This window comes from Anabrus simplex, chromosome 9 (genome assembly GCF_040414725.1).
Source record: "Anabrus simplex isolate iqAnaSimp1 chromosome 9, ASM4041472v1, whole genome shotgun sequence".
NCBI classification, from domain to species: Eukaryota; Metazoa; Arthropoda; class Insecta; order Orthoptera; family Tettigoniidae; genus Anabrus; species Anabrus simplex.
In genome coordinates, this window is record NC_090273.1 from 40,961,652 (window position 1) to 40,985,352 (window position 23,701).

Consider the following 23,701-nt stretch of genomic DNA (forward strand, 5'->3'; position numbering starts at 1 on the left):
CCAGAGTAAATTACATTGTAATGCGGGATCACATTTAGGGTCACTCAAAGATTCTTTGACTCACCTACGAATTCCTTATTTTTGACACAAAAGGAAGATGGATATTTTAATAAGCATGTGTGAGATAGATTGCCTCCGCTTACGCTTTACTTTCGAGCCCAGACGATGCTACTCTCTAGTGGCAGACTCGCTTACCACGTTCAACATCACACGGCCGACTTGATGCGTCGCTCTAGCTAGCTAAGGAGCGCAGCGAGGGATCCAGTCGGCCGTGAACATCAAGGTAGCATGAGACATCGAGTACTTCTACCCCCTTGCGGGAGAGGAAGTAACTATAGACGGGATCAGTGAAAGTTGATCCCGGTTTACGGTATACTCCGCCGGCTAGGGGGAGTGTTGCAAGCTTGGCTGCGCCTGCGTATTGCTTCCTTCAGGCTACAGGCAAGGGCTCACTTCACATGAGCACGAGCCTTGTTCCCCGGGAGAACAGCGCTAGGTGTTCGACAGATCTCGTCCTGATTTTCACAAAACACAAATTCATATCGTACTCAAAAAACGAAAAGGCACCAGGATAATTTTACTGTACATAAATAATATTCCTTACAGTTTCAAGCTACGTGCTGGAGCCCGGTAGCACGTACTGACCGGCCGCCACTGATTTCTGATGTTATCTCTTCATGTTTTCCCAATTATTCCTCTAAGGAACTTCATCTCAACTGCCTGAATTCTGCTTTCATCATGTTTTATAGTTGTTCCATATGTCAAAACTGGTGTGTAATATGCAAATTATAGAATTTTCTTGCATTTCTGTGGTTAATCAGATACTCATTTCTAGTATAAGGTGAGTGAACGTAAGCGCCATGTACCTTGCCAGAAGTGGAATGAAAATGAAAACCTACAACCTGTTTTCCAGCCTTTGACCAGGTCAGGGATGCAATGAATGAATCAGATACAGGCTATTAGTACGATGGGGTCGCCACTCCCAAAGTGATTTATTAATGACTGATAAATGCTATGAAATGATAATGGAGAGTGTTGCTGGAATGAAAGATGTCAGGGAAAACCGGAGTACCCGGAGGAAAACCTGTCCCGCCTCCACTTTGTCCAGCACAAATTTCACATGGAGTGACCAGGATTTGAACCACAGGATCCAACGGTGAGAGGCCAATGCACTGCCGCCTGAGCCACGGAGGATCTAAAATTTTCAGCTTCCTGATATGGAATCAAACCCATATCCTCCTGGCTGAACAGAGGGTACCTTCACTACCTCAGCTAGGCAGCCCTTTTTCCTTTTGTTAGACACCTCTTTTGGTTGCAGAAGATACAGTAGTATTGTGTTTCTATTGAAAATCTCTCCTAAAAATCACATACTGTAGATGTTATTTTTATCTCTTGATGTCTTTGCAGATGGAGATGATGATAATGAGTTCTTCATTGGCCGTGACAAGGGCAACGTGTTGCTGGCAAAGAAATTGGACTGGGAGAGAAAGAACAAGTACAACCTTACCATCAGTGTCACTGATGGGGTCAATGTGGTGTTTACTCAGGTAAGTTGTACAGCAGTTTAACCAGTGATGAGGAAAGCACAAGAAAAAAAAAAGTAAGGGGCTGAATTAAAGTTACCTGAGAAATATTTTACATAATTACAAATTACTTTTCCAACAAGTAATCAGTAAAATTACAATTACTTCACAGAAACCAAATTTAAGGAAATCACTGATTATTTTTTTCCCCCACATGGGCCAGGCTGAGTGGCTCAGACAATTGAGACACTGGCGTTCTGACACCAGCAGGTTTGATACTGGCTCAGTCCAGTAGTATTTCAAGGTGCTCATATACGTCAGCCTCAAGTTGAAGATTTACTAGCACGTAAAAGAACTCCTGTGGAACCAAATTCCAGCACCTCAGCTTCTCTGAACACCGTAAAAAGTAGTTAGTGGAACGTGAAAACAAATAACATTATTTTGCACGTGGGGTTGGAATGTTAGGAAAGTTTATAAACAAAGTTTATTACTTCATTTTATGAGACACTAAATGGCCATCAAGACTAAATGACACTGAACGTAATACCATGGGACTTTCAAAATTACTTTTGCCCATAAACTTTTAGTTAGTGACTTTTAGCATTTAAAATTATTTCTCATTTTCTTTACAAAATAATTGGTTCTTAAAATCTCATTGCTAAGCCTTGACATCTTGAGGGTAAAGTACTGTACATTTTTGGATTTGCTAAAAAGAGTCTGTACAGGGGCAACTGAAGGAATGTTTGTGCTTAATGTCTTAATGTTAACACATTGATGACCGGCCCTGGAAATCTCTGTTTTTATGCATGGGTATCGTTTGTAGCTGGTACTGTCTGTTTGCTGTAATTTTAATTACTTTCAATTATGTCATGGAGTAGAGCGATCATAGATTTCAGTGTTGATGTGTTTTTTAATTCAAAGATATAAAATTCATTTTTGTTTCTGTATTGAACTGAGATCACAGAGATAAGTTTTTTTTTAAGCTTCAACCTTTTCTGTACAAATTATGAGTTGTATAAGATATTATTTACAACATTTATTTAAGAATGGTACTGGTTTTGACATTTAAATGTCATCATCAGCCATAAAAATCATTAATCACACAATTGAGAAAGGACATGATCATTAAAATTTGATGTTGTGACACATTAATACATACATAGTCCGGCTCCATGGCTAAGTGGTTAGCGTGCTGGCCTTTGGTCACAGGGGTCCCGGGTTCGATTCCCGGCAGGGTCGGGAATTTTAACCATAATTGGTTAATTTCGCTGGCACGGGGGCTGGGTGTATGTGTCGTCTTCATCATCATTTCATCCTCATCATGACGCGCAGGTCGCCTACGGGAGTCAAATCAAAAGACCTCCACCTGGCGAGCCCAACATGTCCTCGGACACTCCTGGCACTAAAAGCCATACGCCATTTCAATACATACATAGTTTTTTACCAATAAAAGATTAATTAAAAGTTTTCACATGTTATCGACGTATAAAAATCTTTTGAAATGCTTATTTACACTGTTCTAAATAAAATTGTAATAAACTTATAGCAATCACTTGTTACGCTGTTTTTGTTGATGTGTTTATGTGCTGATACTCAGATCGTCACATGTCATAATTACAGTTACAATTGAATCTTTGGCAATAATTTGTCAGTCCATTAAGACACTCGTTATTCAAATGTTGTCAAAGTGAAAATGTAATTTTAGTTGATAACACCTTGTTCATGCAAAGAACTTGTAGAACTATGCGTTAGTATATCTCAATACACATGTCTCGAAAGGCTTGTTGTGCTCGTTAAAATTATACATTGATGTATAAATAAAATTATAAAGTGAGAAATGGTTAATGATAATTGGTTGTCCTTCCGTCTTCTCTTCTGATGTAGTACAGGTGAGCTAAAATTTCTCAGTTCAATCGGAAGGATTTGAATCAGCCTTGGACAGTGTGTTGAGAAGGTTCGGACCAACCGGTACCATTATTAAATAAATGTTATAAAGAATATCTTATACAACTCGTAATTTGTACCAAAAACGTTGAACCTTAAAAAACTTATCTCTGTGTTTTTTAATTATACGATCTTTGTAGCCATGGAAACTTCGTATATATATACACATGGGTGTTCGTACGCTCCGAGAATCATTGTAAAAGGTGGCGTTGCCCATGGCAATGTGCCCTATATGATGACAAAGTATTTCAACATTTATATGTAGATTCATTATCTGATTTGCCACATGGGTGATGAGCACTGAGAATTCTCATAGTTTCTCAGTTGACAGTAGATGTCAGCCAACAGTAGGGGCCGGGCTACGAGAATTCTCGCTTTTATGCACCTTGTATTTCCTTGATTAGTGATGAAATTGTGGGTGAGATTATGAGTTCCAGATGGTGTAGTCAAGGAATATAACTTATCGCTGCATCTTTCTTTCTTTAAACCTTAGTGTATTTATCAAAATTATGTCGGATTTTTAGAGCTATTCCCTGAAGCTCCAGTGCAGATGTCAACATGGCGCGGTGTATTCAGTTACCGACGACTACCAATAATTGTGATTAATTATGTACAGAGTGATTATAATAGGTACCGTGTGACAGTGAATTAGATATTTCTAATGATTAATGGCTAACACTAAATGGGGAGTAGCCGTAAAGAGAAATCCTTGTATACTTGAAAACAATGAGTATATGAATTGCACAAGCATGGCATTCATACCACACTGTGCTTAGCAAGACTAATGGAGCCACAAATGGTATTGCTTTGAAAAGTATCACAATGTACAGACTACAAAGAAACCTAGTGAGTGCAGCAGTGTAATTTCTTTCCTGGAGGCTTCAACTGTCCGGTCTACATGGGGTAGCAGCCTCTGTTCGAGGCCCGCCATCAATCTGTTAAGAATATCCCCAGCAGTGATGGATATTGTTGGATAAATGTAATGTCTTTGGAAGTACTGGAGAGGTAAAAAATTATCTCATAGAGCACTGGTGGAGCTACTGCTTCTTCTTTAGCAGAACTGAAAAAGTTATCTTCATCATCAGTTTTTCCCATTCCTGCTTCCATAAAATTAACTTTTTTCTTTCTTTGCTAGTTGCTTTTATGTCGCACCGACTCAGATAGGTCTTATGGCGACGAAGGGACAGGAAATGGCTAGGAGTAGGAAGGAATTGGCCATGGCCTTAATTAAGGTACAGCCCCAGCATTTGCCTGGTGTGAAAATGGGAAACCACAGAAAACCATCTTCAGGGCTGCCGATAGTGGGGTTCGAACCTACTATCTCCCGAATACTGGACACTGTTACAAGTAACTATTCTCATTTTGGTTCCGTATTGAAAAACTTGAAACAGAAAAACTTGATCATTTCTTCCAACAAGTGTTTCACAGAAAAACTTGATCATTTCTTCCAACAAATGTCTCACAGAAAAACTTGATCATTTCTTCCAACAAATGTTTCACAGAAAAACTTGATCATTTCTTCCAACAAATGTTTCACAGAAAACTTGATCATTTCTTCCAACAAATGTTTCAACGGAATTATAACATCAACTTGACTGTCTTTTAAATCCAATCGACTACCAACATAATTACTGACATCCGCTAGCTTTGACATACGTTTTATCATTAGCAACGCCTCTACAAGAAGTTCCATTTTCTTTTCTACTTTCAGATATACCAACCGTATACATTTTAACATGTTTATTACGTTCACACTTCTGTTTTAAATAACTGACAGTGATATTACCATCTTGGATTCAAACTATGGGAATTGAAGAAACATCCCCCTTTGATGATTGTGTTTACACACGAGGCCATCACAGTCTTAATGATATTATATTTTTAAAAAAGGATCCATTTTAGTTTTAAACTCTCAAAATTCATGTTTAACCACGTTTTAATCTTCAAAAACAGTTAATTTACTCTCTTTTAACATACTTTGGTGCATTATCGTTGTTTTAGATGTTGTTGTATAATGTTTTACGAAATCATTTTTCAACATTTTACCCTATAATTTATAGGATTAGAATGACTCCATATGTATTATTTTTAAGATTGATATAGGCTGATGATGCCCGTAAGGAGGGTGAAACATGTACCATTGACTTTTATGTATTATGTATAAAAATTTTGACCATATGAAATAGTGGATCATATTGTATTGTATAGGTGGACTTATAATATTGTAATAGTATTTGAGACATACTGGACACTGGCCGCAATTAAGCGACTGCAGCTATCGAGCTCGGTATTAACTTTTTTAATAAGTGTTAATTCATAAGAAAAGTTTAAAATAGATTATACTATGTGTAAGAGAAGTGTTTTGTGATGTTTAATTCCAATATTTATCTGCCTACAGCTTTATGTTGATGTCATCGATATTAACGATCATCGTCCAATCTTCTCGGAGAAAGTATATGGTGTTGAAATCTCAGAAAATGTAGAGAAAGGCACAGAAATCCTGCAGCTTCTCGCCACAGATGAGGACGAAGACAAGAAGGTATTCTACAGTTTACATGCAGCAAGGAATCCTGCTTCTCTTTCAATCTTCAAAATTGATTCGATGACTGGTTCTGTGATCCTCAAAGAGAAATTAGACAGGTAAGTAACTCCAAGCCATTTATATTCACTGAGTAACTACCGATACACGCTTGAAATAGAGCATCTTGAAAACCTATTCTGATGTCAGGAGAGATTTGTGGTGAATGGGAAAGTGGGAATACATATCCTAGGTAGGACTAACTAACTAAATAACTAACACATCCATCCTGGAATGAAGAATGAAATGAAGGAAAAGTTCGGTGTGCCTCAGTGTGAAGTGACAATCGTTTTGACTATCACTGGTTTTAACCATGTGAAAAGAGATGAGCTGTTTAACGTTACCTTTAGCAGTGAAACGTTCTAATTTATAAAGAAGCTTGTGGGACATGGCGGTCTAATCCCAGCTCAGTCCGATGGTATTTAAAAGTCCTGAAATACACCAACCTTGTGCTGATAGATTTATTGGGACATAAAGAAATCCTGTAGGGCAAAATTTTGGCACTTTAGCATTTCCAAAATATTAACAAGAAAAATTAAAGAATGAATGTAATTACAATTCCTATAACTAATTAAATCCTTCAAGTAAGTCTAAGAACAAACTTTTTGATGTGATAATATCTCACTCCACAGTTCTCTACGCACAGAAAGATGACGTAACTGTTTCTGACAAATTACAAAGTGATACAGTCGATATTTCAAATTGGTTAGGTAATTGCAATTTAAGAATCTCATAATTGTTCCGTATTGACTTTAGAGTAAAGAAAATATGTCATTTTAGTAGTCCACCTTGGTCAGTATGCAGATGTTAATTTAAAACACAGTTAAAGTTGCATGTTTTGGCCTTATTGGGCCTTTTTCAGGTTGTTCAGTAATTTCATTTCAGTAATTGAAAATGGGGTTAGTTTTTTGATCTAAATGGAATCAGATGTTTTCATAAATGTTCACTAATTTGCCCTTATTTTTTCTATGGAGAATTAATAGATCCTAGTCAACGGATGTGAATTCACGATGGAAATCTGACATGTATATCCGTAGCTGAAAATCGATTGTGGTTTTTAGCATTAACATGTTCTTTATAATGGATATTGAAATTTCTACCAGTTTGGCCAATGTAGCTTGAATTGCAGTTTTGACCCTTGAGTTTTGTAAACAACTGAATTGGAATAAAAAATATATACATTATTCTTGTTGATCGTATGTGTGATATAATGACCCAACTGCTAATAAATCATGATGGGACTTAAACAATGTACAGAGCTTGAAATTATTACCTATATTCTGCCACATTTGATAATCAGTCATAGCAGTGTTTTTTTTTACTTTTCCTCTAGAAATTTATATGATCTCTCTGTTCATTCCTCACTGAATTGTTTGTAATATTTCTAGGGAGACAATTGAAGAGCACATTCTGACTGTGATGGTGAAGGACCAAGGAACCCCATCTAAACGTAACTATGCCCGTGTCATAGTTACTGTCCACGACCATAATGACCACGCTCCTGAGTTCACTAGTCAGATAATCCAGGGTAAAGTTTACGAGACAGCCAGTGTCGGTTCTGCTGTGGTCCAGGTGTTTGCCATCGACAGAGACAGAGGAGATAATGCCAAGATCACCTATTCGATAACATCAGGTACATCCCAATCACACTACAAGTTTCACATCTATATCTATACTCTACTGTAGTATGTTTTCCAATTTTTAGAAACGTTACTGAAATGTGGTGTCTTTGATAAAACAAGCTTTTTTTTTTTTTTTTTTTATCATGTAGCTGTGAACTTGCATTTGGAACATACTGGGTTAGAACCTTGCTTTTGGTTGCCCTGAAGGTGGGTTTCAGTGGTTACCCAATTTCACAACAGGAAGATGCCAGCGTTGTACCTTAATTCAGGCCACGGTCACTTCCTTCCCACTTCTTGCTCTTTCCTATCCCATCATCTCTATAAGACCTATCTCTTTCGATGCAACATCTGATTTCTTTTGAGGTACAAAATGTTCAGATATATGTTTTGGCCAGTGACCAATTTTATTTGACTGCCCCTTATAGTTATAAATTAAACAAGAATTTGTTGTATTAGAATAGTTAATAATTACAGTATGTTATTTGTATGGTTTAATTTTAGCATGTAGTGAAGTAATAGTATTTTGCCAACAAAAAATGTCTTGGAAAGGACCCCATGGAATTACAACTGAAATGTATTGTCACAATGGGTTTCAACATATGGCTAAAATATTCAACAAGAACTAGCTACATAACATAGTTGATTAGGATCTCTCCTTCCATGTTCAAGGGTATATAATCAAATCTCGGTGAATGTTAGCATTTAAGAGTGCTTGAGTATGTGAGATTCCTATCACAAAATTCCCTAGCATGGTAAAAAAAATTCTCTTTACGAGGGAATGTTATGATGTCCAAGTGGCATAGATCACTAACTTTTCACTGAGACAGTTGTGGTTCAAATCCCAGCTGATTTATATGGGATTTTTCAAGTGAGAAGGTTCCATGTTTATGCCAATAAACTTATAAAAACTTCAAAACATGCTTCCACCAGTAGGTCAGAGTTACCACACAAGCTAACCACATGTCAGCAATGTCTGAATGTGCTGATATCGCAATTCATACAATATAATTTGACTATCTGAAATCATTGCCTACTTCACAAAATAATGGAATTATGTTGGAAAAGAATGGAGGCAATTAGAAAGCGGTCGGCAAATTTAGAAGAAATATTAGAAGATATCCTTTTTGTTTGCCATGAATATAAATTTACCTGTGATCAGGAATGGGGTTTTAACCCAAACTGGGATAATTCACTTTTAATTTATCACACAGTAGCAACAAATAAATCAGTAAAATACTAGTTTTTTGTTAAAGAAATTATCACATTCATGTTCTTAATTATTTAATTTTGGTTTAACTCTTTAATTTAGGAAACATTGGCAATGTCTTCAGCATCGATCCAGCACTGGGAACCATTCAGATTGCGAGAGAACTTGATCTAGGCGTAATGTCGGAGTACATGTTGATTGTAAAGGCTACTGATGGTGGCACACCTTCCCTGGCAGCGACTGTTCCGGTCCACATTATGGTTACAATGGCTGACAATGCACCTCCAAGGTAATCAAGTTTTCTTTGAAATAACTCCATCATATAATATTTTATAAAAAAAAAAGTAGTCCTCCCTATAAATATTTAAGCTTTATTAATATTAAACTGAAGATAAATAAGATATATGTATAAGATATGTTAATGATCTCAAAGATTACATCCAAAATTTCACAATGTATACATTCACTTTATAATAAAATATTATTAATTATTAAGTTTATATCTTTGCTGCCAGGTCTAAAGAGTATAAATCAAAAGTAGCTGTATTTCGGGACATAAGTTTGAATTTTTTTAAAACAGATGCAGTATTAATTGTAGAGGGTTTGAAATGAACAGGCCTACAACATCTTTCAGACAATTGTATTTTCATTTTTTAAGAATGTTTTCTTCTGTTAGCTCAGGAAACAAAAAGTGTCCAAGGTTATTGTTATTGGAATCCTTACTGATGAGCATGGATTTCCAATTCATTATCCATTATTCATTCTTCTGCATAAATCAAATCTGTACTGCTTTTACACCCCACCTTCTCTCGTCTGCACCACTTAAGACCTATTATATCTTTTTATAAAAATGTTATTATTTTGTGTTCATCAGTGTATAATATGATTAATTTGTATATTTATATTCATCATAATCATCCAGCTCCTGCCAGCTTGGGATGTTTCTGACATCTTCCTCCTTAACTGTGTACCAATCCTGATTTCTTCTAATTGTATTATTCTTAATCCATTTCAAGCACTTTAGTCAGGGTGTTCCTCTGGTCCTTCCTCCTTCCATCTGGTCTCCACCATCTGTTTTGGCATCCTCCTAACATGTCCAAGCCACCTAACTTGTTTCTTCTTCTTATTATTATTGTTTCCTGGCCATTGATGTTCCCTGTTGAATCCTTTTACTCATCCCCTTGTCCAGCCCTGTATCCTACATCAGTTCACTTCCCAACACTATTTCAAGGTTGTGTCTCTTTCTTTTCACTACTCATTCTCCCCTAGTCAACACCACAATTATCACCATGTTTTCACTATGTAATTCAAAACAATGTTCAATAATTCATTGGTGATAGTTTTGTGTACAATCAAACTCATTCCAGATTTGTTAAGAAAGAACACGCAGCAGAGATCTATGAGAACCAACCTATTGGAACGTATGTGAAACACTTGGAGGCTCGAAGTACATCATCTTTGTTCTTTGAAATTGTCAGTGGCAACAAAGATGATATGTTCTTCATCAACCCAAGCACTGGTGTCATCATTACAAAACGTCAGTTGGATTATGAGCTGAATAAGGTTTACAACCTGACAGTCGAAGCTACAAATATGGTGAGTAAATGTGTACTGTCTTGATATATCATACTGTGTCATGAGGTGAATGCCCGTGAAGGTTAAGTAAACAAAGCTAACTCTAAGGATACTATGCACTGTATATTATAAATCTTATTTAACGTATGACATTTTTCATGGAAAACTGCAAAACAGCATCCTCTACTTTTGGGTGAAAATGAGCTTTTGATATATCCTGACTGAATGTAGATCCCCATGTGTATCAAGTAAAATAATTAGAGCTATTGAGCGATTAAAATTTTGATCAGTTAACCGAATGCCTTGAATCGATTAATTGGTCAGTTAGCCAAATTGTAATCAAGTTCACACAGTATCCTTGAAAACTTTATTTAATATTAATTGTAGAGTGTCGGCTGCACACCAAAAATTGTCATACTTTGTTCTTTCAACTCCTAGAACGATATTTCTTGCATTGTCAATGAAAACAGTGACAACTTTGTCTTCCAACCCCCATTCACGAACTACATCTTCAAACTCTTCTGTCCAATTAGCGGCATTGTGGTTTTCTCTATGATGTCTAACTTGTAATGTTGAATGACAATACTACACCTTTGAATCAATCCAGTGAGCTATAAACCGTGCGAGATTAGCAAATTCTGCTTGTTTCAGTTCATCTCATAATTTGACCTTTCTACATCACACAATGTGTCCTTTTTTGTTTTGTTTGTTACCATGTCTCTAGAGAGAAAGTAGTAAGTGAGAAATGAGAGCTTCCTGCAAAACCTCTTCAATACCACAATCAGAGACATTGCAGCCTGCTATCCTGCACAATCCACTTTACTAGTTTATCGTATTTTCAGTTTCTATGTTAATAATAAATAATGTTATTTGTTTTACGTCCCACTAACTACTCTTTTACGGTTTTCGGAGACGCTGAGGTGTCGGAATTTAGTCCCGCAGGAGTTCTTTTACGTGCCAGTAAATCTACCGACACGAGGCTGACGTATTTGAGCACCTTCAAATACCACCGGACTGAGCCAGGATCGAACCTGCCAAGTTGGGGCCAGAAGGCCAGCGCCTTAACCGTCTGAGCCACTCAGCCCGGCAGTTTCTATGTTAGAGAACACAGGCTTCACTATTAGGTGCTCAAGCATTGACTGAGAAGATAAACTGGTAGAGGTATTGATCCAGAAAATTCACCAAGTTTTCCTTGCATCGGTTCATAAGCTGTATTTGTAACTGAAGCTCACAAACACTGAATGCGAATATAACTGTCTGCTGTGTAACAACTGCACATGAACTGAGGTTTAAGTTGTCACATTTTCTACTGTGTATTGGTATCTGCCCATTCCCACATTACCTGTAAATTCCTGAACATTTTGTAACGACAGTTGTTTCAAGTACCTTTCCCACATCATTCCATTATCCTACCTGACTGTGATTTGTAAAGGTCCGCAAATGTAGCCTACTACAATAATATGAGAGGAAGATACGAACATCAAGCTTACTCTAATGACCAGTCCATCATACAATAGCTGAGGCTAGCACATCAAATGGCCAATAACAATACAATACACAGCTTTTGTGCCACAGAAAACAGTTATTTTTCCTTCACTGCACTACAATTAATCGACTAAAGCACATTGATCGGTTAATTGGATTTTAGATTAATTGTTAATCGGTTTGATTAATCGATTAAATCGACAGCTCAAATAATAATACAGCAAAACTAACATTCTCCTGTATTTGTTGAGTGTTGAAAGATGGCTGTTATTGCAAAACTCTGTTATGTTGTGATTTTGTGCTGTTTTAAATAAAGAGAATTGTTTGTTAAACCAGTGAACAAAGTATACAGAGGAACATTGTGGAACAGACTCCCTCAATCACATATGCAATAGAGACATGAAGATAACTTTATAGTAAAACTTTGAAAAATCGTACAGTTAATGAATTTACTTCACAAAGATAACTTCACTACAGAATCACAGTTCTTATCAAGGGGAAGCACCATAAAAAAATTTAAAATGAATTTTTGGAGTGTGCCATAGAAATTACTAATAGTACTTCTGTTGTATGTCCGGCGCTCCTTTCTCGCTCCACCAGCCAGCTGCACGCGCGCCTGTGTATCATTCTGCTAGCTTCGACGCGCAGCCCTCAGTGCGCGTGCCTGACCATCGAGTGTACTATAAATAGGAGCTCCCTGCCTGCTCACTTGCCCACTTGCCCCGGTGTCCAGCTCCAGAATACACCCTACGTCGAGCACGGAGGCTACTCCTCTTGAAAATGTGCTTCGACCAGGTGGACTGAATTTCTGGCAGTACGAGGTTTCACCTCTGGTCACCGCTCCCTTACCTGTTTCCGCTGCCTATGTTCCGTAATTCTTTTACAAGCCATTTTCATTCCCTAAGTTATGCAAGCTCCCTTAGTTTCGCTAGGTGGAATTTCTTCAATCAATTGAACTTGCTTTTTAGGAGTTCAGGCACTTCAACAAACAAAGACTCTCAAAGACATTCATGTTAGTGTGCCAGATAGTTTTCGACTATCAACGTGTCAATTCACAAAGACTATCTTTTCAAGATAGAAGTGTATATAAAGACTGTAATCCTGTACATATTGTATAAAGACAAACTTTTCTCAAGATTCAATATTACTTTTTGCTTCAAAATAAATTTCAGTTATTTGTGTAAATATCATAAAGTGAAGCAATAAAAGTTGTGTTTTGTAAACTTCAACCTTGGTTACAACAACTTCCATAATCAGTGAGCATACTTAGGAATAAGAAAAAGCATATAAAAATGATGTGCAGCAGGATGAGAAGGAAGGCTGATAAACACAGGAAAAATTAAAAACAAAAAGGTTAAGGTGAATACAGGTGGTGAAAGACTTAGAAACACTAACAATAGAGGAGGAAAGGAATTTTTTGTTTTTGTTTCTTTTGTTTCCCTGTGCTTTCTTCTTACCTCACACTTCCCACATCAAGACTAAAGATCTACCAAGGCGACCCCTCTACAAGTGTTGAATCTGGGAAGCCGAAATCTACTTGGCTGGGGCTGAAAAGTTATGGATGTAGAAGAAGAAGAAGAACTGGGACTAATGGTGGGGAGAGTCTGACTATTTGAAAACAACAGTGTTTGAATATTTGGAGATTGCTCTTGTCATTTTGTTTTTATGTTTTTCCTTCATCTCCTCTGTCTGTTGCTCCTTCTTCCCTGTCGTATTTATCCTGTTATTTGTTCCTTTCCATTGCTCAAAAATGACCAGTGTTGAGCCTTCCTGAGCTGATTGCCGTGCCAATAGAATTGTGAACATGGACTCTTATGCTGTAGTATATTATAGACCATTATTTCAGAACTACTTTACACTCCTCAACAAGTATTAATTTATGATCTTGGTATATTGTAACAGAAAAATGATGATGCATGTAGTGTAAAGTAGATTTTGGTTTTCCTTGAACCTATGTATACCTCATATTTTATTTTATTTTCAGGCTGGTGCAAAGGCAGAATGCTACGTCATTGTCCATGTTCTGGATCGCAATGATAATGCCCCCAGATTCATGCAGGCCTTGTACTCCGGCAGTGTGAGCGAGTCGGCACCCATTAACTCCCTGGTGCTCACTAACAATAGCTCTCCTCTTGTCATCAAAGCTGTAGATGAAGACTCTGAGCTGAATGCACTTCTTAATTACGATATTGTGGAGAACTTGCCCAGAAAATACTTCCATATCGATTCTAGCACAGGTGAGACATTGTTTGAAAAGTTATGTCTAAATCAACTTATTTTAATGTATTCATGTCGGCACAGAGCGAATGCATGAGGGAAGTAACAACAGGTGAGAAACATATTCTCAGATATGAGTTTTGGCTGCTGATGATGATGATGTAAATTAAGTTACATGTCTGCTCATGTAAGAAAGCTAGCAGGAGTGAAATACAGTGAAAGGCCGTTAGTGCGTTCCTCCCACTTAGCACGTTCTAATTTTTATTTTTATTTTTTTTAATTTCTTTTTTGCTAGGGGCTTTACGTCGCGCCGACACAGATAGGTCTTATGGCGACGAGGTTCTAAATTTGAAGTCCCGATTCTTATCATATTAAATCTCTATAAAAACACCTCTATTATCGCGTCACAAATTTTTTCGTTATTACCGCTTAGTACGATCACATTTTTCATTGCTCTGAAAATGTTATTTGTCATCCCTTGTGAAAGGAATGTGATTTCCAACTCGAGTAAGAAAGAGCCCTCGCTACAATTGCATGATAACGGAAAAAGGCCTTGAATTCCTGAACTTCACAGGATAAGTTGCACCTTCGGGAAGCAAGCCGTTAATCTCAGGAGTGTTCATTTTGCTTGCCAGTTAGCAGTGAGATTGCTGAATAACACAGTGAGCCTGTTTGTGCTTGTATTCCACATTCCATTCAGAAATTAGAAATTGATTTTGTGTTGAGTGGTACGGGTGAAGGGAAGCATATATTTGTCGTCTGATAGCATACATCTGGATTAGGAACATAATCGTCTGCAGATGACTATCATGGTGTATATTTATCTTGTGACAGCCTTGTTACAAATTCGGAAAAAGTCATAAAATTCCTTACCAATGAACACAAAATTAAAATCTATCTGAAAGTGGACTGGCACCCGCATCTTTAAGCGTGAAGAGGTAGCAAGAATGTTGAAACTCGTACCTTCGAGTTTCGACTCAATCTGGTCGATCATTCGAGTTGGTCGAATCGAAGTTTCAAAATGGCAACCAAAATCGCAGTCGCACATGGTAGAGTATAACCCCAAGTTCATTGTCCAAGAGTGTGACCGGAAAATAATGTTTAATAACCCACTGGTCCAAAATAAAAAGCTTCTACTACCATTTGTTTTATAAAGAGTGTGATCCGCAATAACACTTGATATTTTCATGGCCCTCTGTGCAGATGTTTTTATATTTTTGTCGTCTGGTGTTTTTCACACCTTTCAGTGTACTGTTATTTTATAGTCCCCAGCAGAAAAGGTTTTTCATATTTGTTCTCTCGTGTTTTCCCCACCTTTTAATATTCTCCTCTTATCTTTAGAAATGGTAGATATAATTTTCACTGTACCTGCGGATACATAACATAAAATGCCATCGTGTCATAAAAAATCGTATCTAGTGTTTCCATATCCTGTTGGATAGTTTTCATTTGTGTATTCGGTAGCACATTTTCTCGCCTAACACGTTCTTTTTCCTTGTCCTCTGCAGAGCGTCTTAATGGGATTTTACTGTATATTGTATAAGTCTAGGAACAGGTGGAAAGCAGAGACTTAGCATGTAGGAATGCATGGTTAGAGTACACATCCAACGCATTCCTATACAGTAATTTGCTTCTCTCCATCTTTTCCTAGACTTACATTAGTTATAATGTGTGTGTATAAGATTCATTTCAGTTATGAAACTTAAGACGACATGGTTTCAAACTAACACTGTAGATTAAAATTTCTTAAAATGCTTCCACTTATCCATGACTTAATCATTTGTGCCTGACTGAAATTTGATGGGAAAAATAATGGAAAGATAGACCGTTTTAAATTTAACTTACTTCTTATACAATTCAGTGGAAATGTTCACTAATCTTCCCAGTCAGTGTTCGAAAAGCTACACATTTTCTGAAGCAAAGTTTTGGACAAATTTGGATAAATTAATTGTACATTTGTCTCATTATTCTTGTCCAGTGAAGGGAACAGTAAACTTACGTCTCTAGGCTGCATTATCAGCATAACTTTTAATTCATTCAAGATGGTGATTATAATGCAAACAGTTACCTTTTCTGAAGTTACACAGATAGCGATGCAGCTGTAACTGCATTCAAGTACAGCACCACACCATAGTGAGAGGAAGTGGGGTAATGATTCAGATTTAAACTCAATATCTGGAGAGGAGAAGGTGAGCAGGCAAGAATGTATGAAAGTGTGCACACTCTAACAGTAGATGATAGCACATTGTGCAAAACCTCTGACATGTACAGAATTCTTGGACAGATCTTGTCTAAAGTGCATATTTTTTCTCTTAAATATGGTAGTTTTAAAATGAGCAAACATGCTATGAAGTAATGTTCGAAAAACTAGTATTATATTCTCAAAATATGATCACACTTGGGCGATTACATTTTAAATATTATTCCATTATTTTCAATAGTTATTTGGAACTTACCTTCTGAATATACTTGTAAAATGTAACATGTAATAGGAAATTAATTTCCATTTAACTATCATATTTATAACATTATGGATGGAAGAAAGAAGACAGGCTGCCAGAGAAAGGATGCTAAAGTTTTGGGCTGTGAAGAAGGCTTCCAGAAACATGTAACTGTTACCTAACGTGGTCTCTAATGGCCGTAAACGAAAAAATATATATATTTATAACATTATGAGACAGCAGCAGTAATTAAGTTTGCAAATTTGTTTTGTCGTTTCAGAATCTTATGATATTACAAGCTGCATATTTTGTATCTGACAACAGTGAAAAGTTAATTTTATAAAACATTGCCATCATACATACCAACATCTGCCAAGACATAATATAGTGGAATGTCATTACAAGCATAAAATTTTGTAATTTTATAATAATATTGTTATGTGTAATTACTGCTCTTAATTCTGATGTTGCATTCTTCAATTTTAACTTCAACATTCTATTTGCAGGAGCAATTCGAACTGTGATGGCCCTTGACCATGAGAAGTACCCACAATTTCATTTCCACGTGAAGGTGTCTGACTTGGGTAAGCCTAGATTATCCTCGGAGACTACAGCCAAGGTAGAAATCATTGTTCTGGATGTCAATGACTGTGCCCCACGCTTCCTCCAGTCCGAATACAACACTACGATCTTATTGCCGACCTACCAGAATGTTGCCATCCTTCAAGTGAACGCAACAGATCCTGATTTACCCGAGAGCACAACTTTGGTGTACGACATCATTGATGGAAATAAGGGGAACACATTTGCTATAGATCCAAAAACAGGGGTGATAACCGTGGCTGATACTAGACACATAAGACCATCTTACAGACTCCATCTCCGAGTCTCTGACGGTAAAAATTCCAGCATTTGTGTGGTGAACATCAAAGTGGAGAGGTCAGAGAATTCTGGTCTTGTGTTCCAAAAGGATGTATATGTCGGCACCATTCTCGAGAACACCACGAAAGTGTCACCGGTGGTCGTTGTGAATGTCCTTGGAAGTGCCTTGAATGAACATCTCACATTCAGCATCTTGAATCCCACTGACATGTTTGAAATTGGACCAACATCAGGGGTGATTCGAACAACTGGGAAAAGGTTTGACCGAGAACTGCAGGACAAATATGAGCTGATTGTTGAGGTAAGTAAATTTTTAAATTAGAATAATATCAGTAGTAGTAGTAGTAGTAACAATGATAATCATATGGCCTCAGCTAATGTATGCAGACATTTCAGTTTGACGCCACATGGCTGTCTGCTCATCAATTTTGACGTTCCATTTTACTCTAGACCTACTAGATGGCAGAGTAAATCAAATCTCTCTTGGGCATCTGTAGCTGATTTTTTATGAATTTTGTTGAGTAAACACATCAAATGTTTACATGCCAACATCATACGACATGGAGTATCAAATTGACTTTTTTCTGCCCTTCAGAATCTGACTACCTCTGCCGGGTGAAATTCAGAACTACAGATTAAATAGATTGTCCCTTTCACTAGTTTGCCAGGTGGAGAACAATATTTTAAAATTATAATTTGGAACACTGTTAAATAGGGTTACTTTGTACCAGCCTCTTCATTTTTCCAAATGTATTCTGTTTCCAATTAATTTTTTGGATAGACTATTTATTAACAATACCATAAATTTAAAGTACATGTGTATCCAGAAGTTAAATTGTATCTTTTACTTAGAAGCCTCATAAATGTTGATTTTGTAGATCATTAATCACCTACACTTCATCTTCAAAAAATGAGATTTATTACTGTCCTATAGGCTTATAATAGTCTGTCTCCATGGCTAAATGGTCTAAGGAGTCCTGAGTTTGATTTATGGCTGGACCGGGGGTTTTACCCTACATTGGTTTAATTCCGATGGCTCAGAGGCTGGGTGTGGATGCCATCCTCAGTATTAGAATTGATCGTAGATAGGGCCCTGTCATCACAGAAGCGCAGGTCATTTTTAAAGCATCAACTCGAAAGAACTGCACCAGGCCAATCTGGAGGCCACACACCATTTTTATCTTATAATACAATAGGAGGGTGGGGTGGGGGCACCAAAATGGGTTGTGCCAAAGACACCAAGCACCATAAATACTAGCCTGATCCTTGATGTTAATGGATTGTATCCTTGAATGTAGAAAATTATCTAAGTGGGTTGAAAGGAAAGCAGAGTAATAACACTTCCTCTAATTCAAATATTTCTTTGCTGATGTTGAATATTGGTTGCAGACACACTGCAGTTCACCACTTTAAAATATATGTGTATCCAGAAGTTAAATTGTATCTTTTACTTGGAAAACTGAAAAAGTTATAATAATCTGAAATTTTACTTTAGTAGCTAGCAGTGCTCATAATATGTACTGAATGTTTCAGGCCCGAAGTTCAGAGAGTAGAGAAGACAGGCCAAAGGTTGCTCACGTGATAGTCAACGTTACAGTGATAGACATCAACGACAACTGTCCGATGTTCGTCAACCTGCCGTACTATGCTGTGGTCTCCGTCGATGCACAGAAGGGAGATAGCATAACAAAGGTAATTGTACATGTTAAAGGAGCAGTGTCTTACTAGATAAAGAAAAAAATTAATGCATCCAGAGAGATATCTAAAATTTTAAGTACAGACTTTTTCCATGGAGGAGAGAATGATTCTGCAAATGGTCATGTTTCAGCATGGTACTGGGGGACATTGAGAAGTAAGAAAAAGCTGTTGTGGATGAGATAAGGGGAAATCATCAGACATTAAGACAGGGTGCTTCCAGAAGTGCTACCGGGTGTCTTAGATTGTCTAAGGGGTAAATTGGTAGGAGAAGGGTATAAACAAATCAGAACTTAGACAGTGGAACCATCATCAAAAAACCGGGTTTGGTGGATACAGGTATGGATAGTAGTAGGAAGATCAGTTTTGGGATATTCACTAGTACTGCAGTGACTTCATGTTCATTTAACTATACAAAGTGGTCAGAAATAATGCGAACCAGGTATATGAGCGTTAAGAGGGTTGGTGATACTGATAAGTAATTTGAAAAAATAATTCAGTATCTCACACTGTTATCAGTTTGTCAGCTGCTGAAGTTAGCCAATTAGATCACTTTGCAGTCGAATTCAAATGGGATTTTCAAGCCAATGTTGCTAAATCTGCATATGGCTTGATCTCAATAGCACATGCCAGTTATTAAACTGTCCAACGTTTGTGGTACGGGGTGTTCTTGAAATTACTCATTTGAGCTGAATAGCATCCTTCTGTAAGTCCCTATTGAGTGGAAATTACAGAATGCCAGCATGACATTCAGCTGTTGTGCCTCTGACTTTTTGTGTATATTTGATACAGTTTCCAGAGCCACTGCTGGTTCCCACTTGATTTCCATTCATAATCTGCTACATAAATACCCTGGGTATACACTTCACAGTAATTTCCAACAGTCAGGTCCATATTGTAGGGTATCGTCAAATTCTGAATGCATTCACTCGATCATCTGTGCATGTGTAATAATTCTGGATGTCAAACTCATTCCTGTACCATATTTTGGAGCAGAGGAAGTTTATTTAACTGGGGTACATTGTAATACTACTGTGAAAATCTAGATGATTAATTTGACTCTAACAGCAAAACTTTCTAATCAAGATATTATGTTTCTTGAAATTTTCAGGTCCATGCTGTGGATATGGATAAGGGTGACAATGGTGAAGTTCGTTACGAGCTGATCAAGGGCCATGGTGAGCTGTTCAAGGTATGCAGGAAAACAGGAGAAGTGACTCTCAAGCAGAGTTTGGAAGGGCACAACAAGGAGTATGAGCTCATAATTGCTGCATATGATGGAGGTGAGGACAGAGATATAGACGTACAGAGAGAAAAATATTGATTTTCTTTTCTTCTTCCTGCATTGGTACTAAAGGGACCATGTGTATTTGATAGCCACAATACGTTGGTCTCTGTAAGAGTTTCCCTCTGGTTTAGGTTCAGTAAGAATCAGTGTATTCCATTATTTACATTCATGAGGTTAATATTACATAAGTTAAAGGTTTGTTCCCCTGTTCACTCAATCTAAGCCAGCCAAAGGCTTCACATTATGCAAACCTCCACACCTGCCACCTTTTCTAAGTATGGCAGAGAGATATTTTCTTGGCTCCAATTTTGAGGTGGTAGAAAGACTACAGGTATGATTATTGTTCTGTGTATCATTGTGTTCAGTTCTGCTTTTTGTGTGGTCTGTTGTGTGAGAAGTTTTAGTGGGTTTCCTGTATAGTTTGTATGACCAATGAACAAAAAAGATTTTAACAATAAATTACTAATAATAAAACAATTATCCGAGAATTCTAATTGCCCAGAAATGCTGCCAGAGACTGTTGACTTACAAGTTACCTGGGGATTTTCCTCCCTTCTTGCATCATTCTATTCACCTTGAGAAGGAAAAGACAGAAATACTGTAGTTGTCTGTTAAACATGAGTATGAAGGGATGATCGTGTTTAGATCTCGAGGCAAGAAGAAATGTGATTATAGAAAGTGACAAGGGACTTTCAGTGAGAATTTGTGTGTCACGCTGGACCGTGAGTACGGCGAGAACACTATGGAACCATTTAACAGACTTTATTCCGTTTTCGAGAATATTGCAGTTAAGAAAACATGTGCTAAATTTACACAGATGAAGCTTCACGGTTACTTCACGAAGCTGTAATGTTTGAAAATGATGTAAAATCACCGATTAAATACTAAATACTAACACAGAAATGACTTAGAATAATAAAAATAAAGATAAGTATATTTAAGGTGGATATTCTTTGCTGTTAAAATGTTTGATTATTTTTACAAACTTCTTTTGGCGGACACCTCTCGTAACGGACATTTTTCCTCGGAACCGACGGTGTCCGCAGAAAGGAGTTTCGACTGTATTTAACAAGGCTGGGCAACACCAAACAAAATTCAGAATTTCCTCTCTTAAAATGAGGGTGCAGGGATTATTTCCATGTATATGGTAGATTCTAATCCAGTTATAAATATTGACTTTTTTCTTTCTAATATTACATGATTTAGATATTAAAAGGTACTTGAAACACAATGGCTGTCTCTCTGTGAATTACAAAGATCTCTTATATTAATTTTGACCTATGTTTAGTTTGCATCATTTTACTTGCAGGCATGACCCCATGTTCGACAGAAGTGACTGTCCACGTTAAGGTAATTGACAGATCCATGCCCATATTTGATAAGCAGTTCTATACGGACAGTGTACTGGAAAGCATTGAAGTGCACTCTCCACTGGCTGTGAGTGTGCGTGCCGAGTCACCTCTCGGCAGGAAGCTCATCTACAGCATAGTGAAAGGCAACGACTATGAAGAGTTCGCGCTCGACTTCAATACAGGTAAGGAGTAAAGCTCTTCTTCAAGCTTTGTTCTTGAATTGTGCATGAAGTATAGTAGATTTGAGCTTCTAAAACCTATGCATACAATGTGGTCACAGCTAGAGTAAAGGGTTCCAGAGGTCCAATGAGTCTCGACCAGTGAGAGAGAGTACCTGCAAGTTCCCCAACATCTCCCTTTTCCAGTCTGTCATTTGCTTGTTGTAACTAATGCAAGCCATAAGACAAATAGTAGAAGAGCATGAGCAGAGTTCGATTACAAGAGAATATTTTGGCTATTATTTTCAGTAAGGAAGTTTTTGCCAGGAGAGAGCAGTCTTTTTATTTTTTTTTCCTGCCTGCAGTATTATAGTTGTGCTCTAGTAGTTAAATTGGTATTTTGTAATATAATAAGTTACATGAATATTATGAATTAATTCCAACCCGGATGGTTATTAGAATAATGGAATCACCTAGGTTGTAGAACACAGTTTCTATCTGATCATTTATGTGCTCAGACTGTCATTTGTATTGCCATGAATGCACATCTTGGTAGGGGTGAAGTACGTATTCATGTGTGCACTTGGCCAGACACAGTTGAGGCAAAATGGGAGACACCTCTGACTTTCAACGAAGGCAGGTTGTTGGAGAACGACTAATTGAAGCAACTGTATCGAAGACTGCCGGTGTGTTAGGTGTATCGAGAGGAATAGTGTCCAGAGTGATGACAACATGATCAAAGAGTAATATTGGACGAAAACCAATCCTCAGCGATCAGGATCACTGAACGTTCAAGAGGATTGTTACAAAGAACTATAGAGGTAATGCGATGTAAGTGATGTCAGAACTCTGTTGCTATTTACCTTGAACAACCTGTTTCTGCAGTCACAGTCTGAAGAGAACTGCACAAACTGAACATCCATGGCCATATGCTAAATTTCCAAACCTCTGATCATCACCAAGAATATGCTAGCATGATGCAGATGGTGCCGAGACCATACAGCATGGACCTACAATGAACGCTAGGGAGAAACATAGCCCATTGAATCATCCTTAACCTACTTTCCCACAAAAGAGTTGTGTCAGACTGCCTGTTTCCTACTGTTAAACATGAAGGTAGCTCTGTGATGGTGTGGGCTGCAATTTTATGGTATTCTGTTGGTCATATTCTTACTTTCAGGGATGAATTATGGTCAAGGATTACATGGACATTTTAGACGACCAAGTCCATCCTATGATACAAATATTGTTTTCTAAGAAGGACACAGTCTTTGAAGATAGCAGTGCCCCAATTCACACTGTACTGTATGGTATAACGGACATGGAGATGAACTTCAACACTTTTCCTGGCCTGTCCAATCACCTGACTTGATTGTTACGGCAGAGAATCCGGCACAGATTTCATCTCCTATCATCATTGATATGACCTGAGTGCTGTAGTGCACGACAGTACTAAAGAATTCCTCTGGCAACAATTCACGAGTGGTTTGCGTCCATTACATAACAAATCACCGCTGCAAAAGTGGCTAAAAGTAGTCCAAAACTACAGTATGTTGAAAATGTTCATTCAGATGTTTCACTTATTTTGATGATCATCTGTAGATTGCATTAAATTAGATTTTTAAAAGCAACTCAGATCTTAGAGTAGCCTTCAAATATAGATTTCCTAACATGTTTTATAATATTTATAGTTGAAACACTACTCTGTATTTCTCTGTGTGGTCCTACTTTTAG

At 37.4% G+C, this 23,701-nt stretch overlaps 1 protein-coding gene across 1 annotated transcript in view; it reads left to right on the plus strand.

Moving 5' to 3' along the window:
* LOC136880846 (fat-like cadherin-related tumor suppressor homolog) overlaps positions 1–23,701 on the plus strand; it is a 372,162-nt gene that overhangs the window by 250,159 nt on the left and 98,302 nt on the right. Inside the window, exons 9-18 of the mRNA XM_068229137.1 lie at positions 1,408–1,547; positions 5,866–6,107; positions 7,434–7,678; positions 8,977–9,163; positions 10,242–10,470; positions 13,919–14,171; positions 17,099–17,775; positions 19,008–19,166; positions 20,281–20,452; positions 21,767–21,991. Of these exons, the coding sequence (XP_068085238.1) occupies positions 1,408–1,547; positions 5,866–6,107; positions 7,434–7,678; positions 8,977–9,163; positions 10,242–10,470; positions 13,919–14,171; positions 17,099–17,775; positions 19,008–19,166; positions 20,281–20,452; positions 21,767–21,991 (2,529 nt within the window). The remainder of the gene's footprint in view (positions 1–1,407; positions 1,548–5,865; positions 6,108–7,433; positions 7,679–8,976; positions 9,164–10,241; positions 10,471–13,918; positions 14,172–17,098; positions 17,776–19,007; positions 19,167–20,280; positions 20,453–21,766; positions 21,992–23,701) is intronic.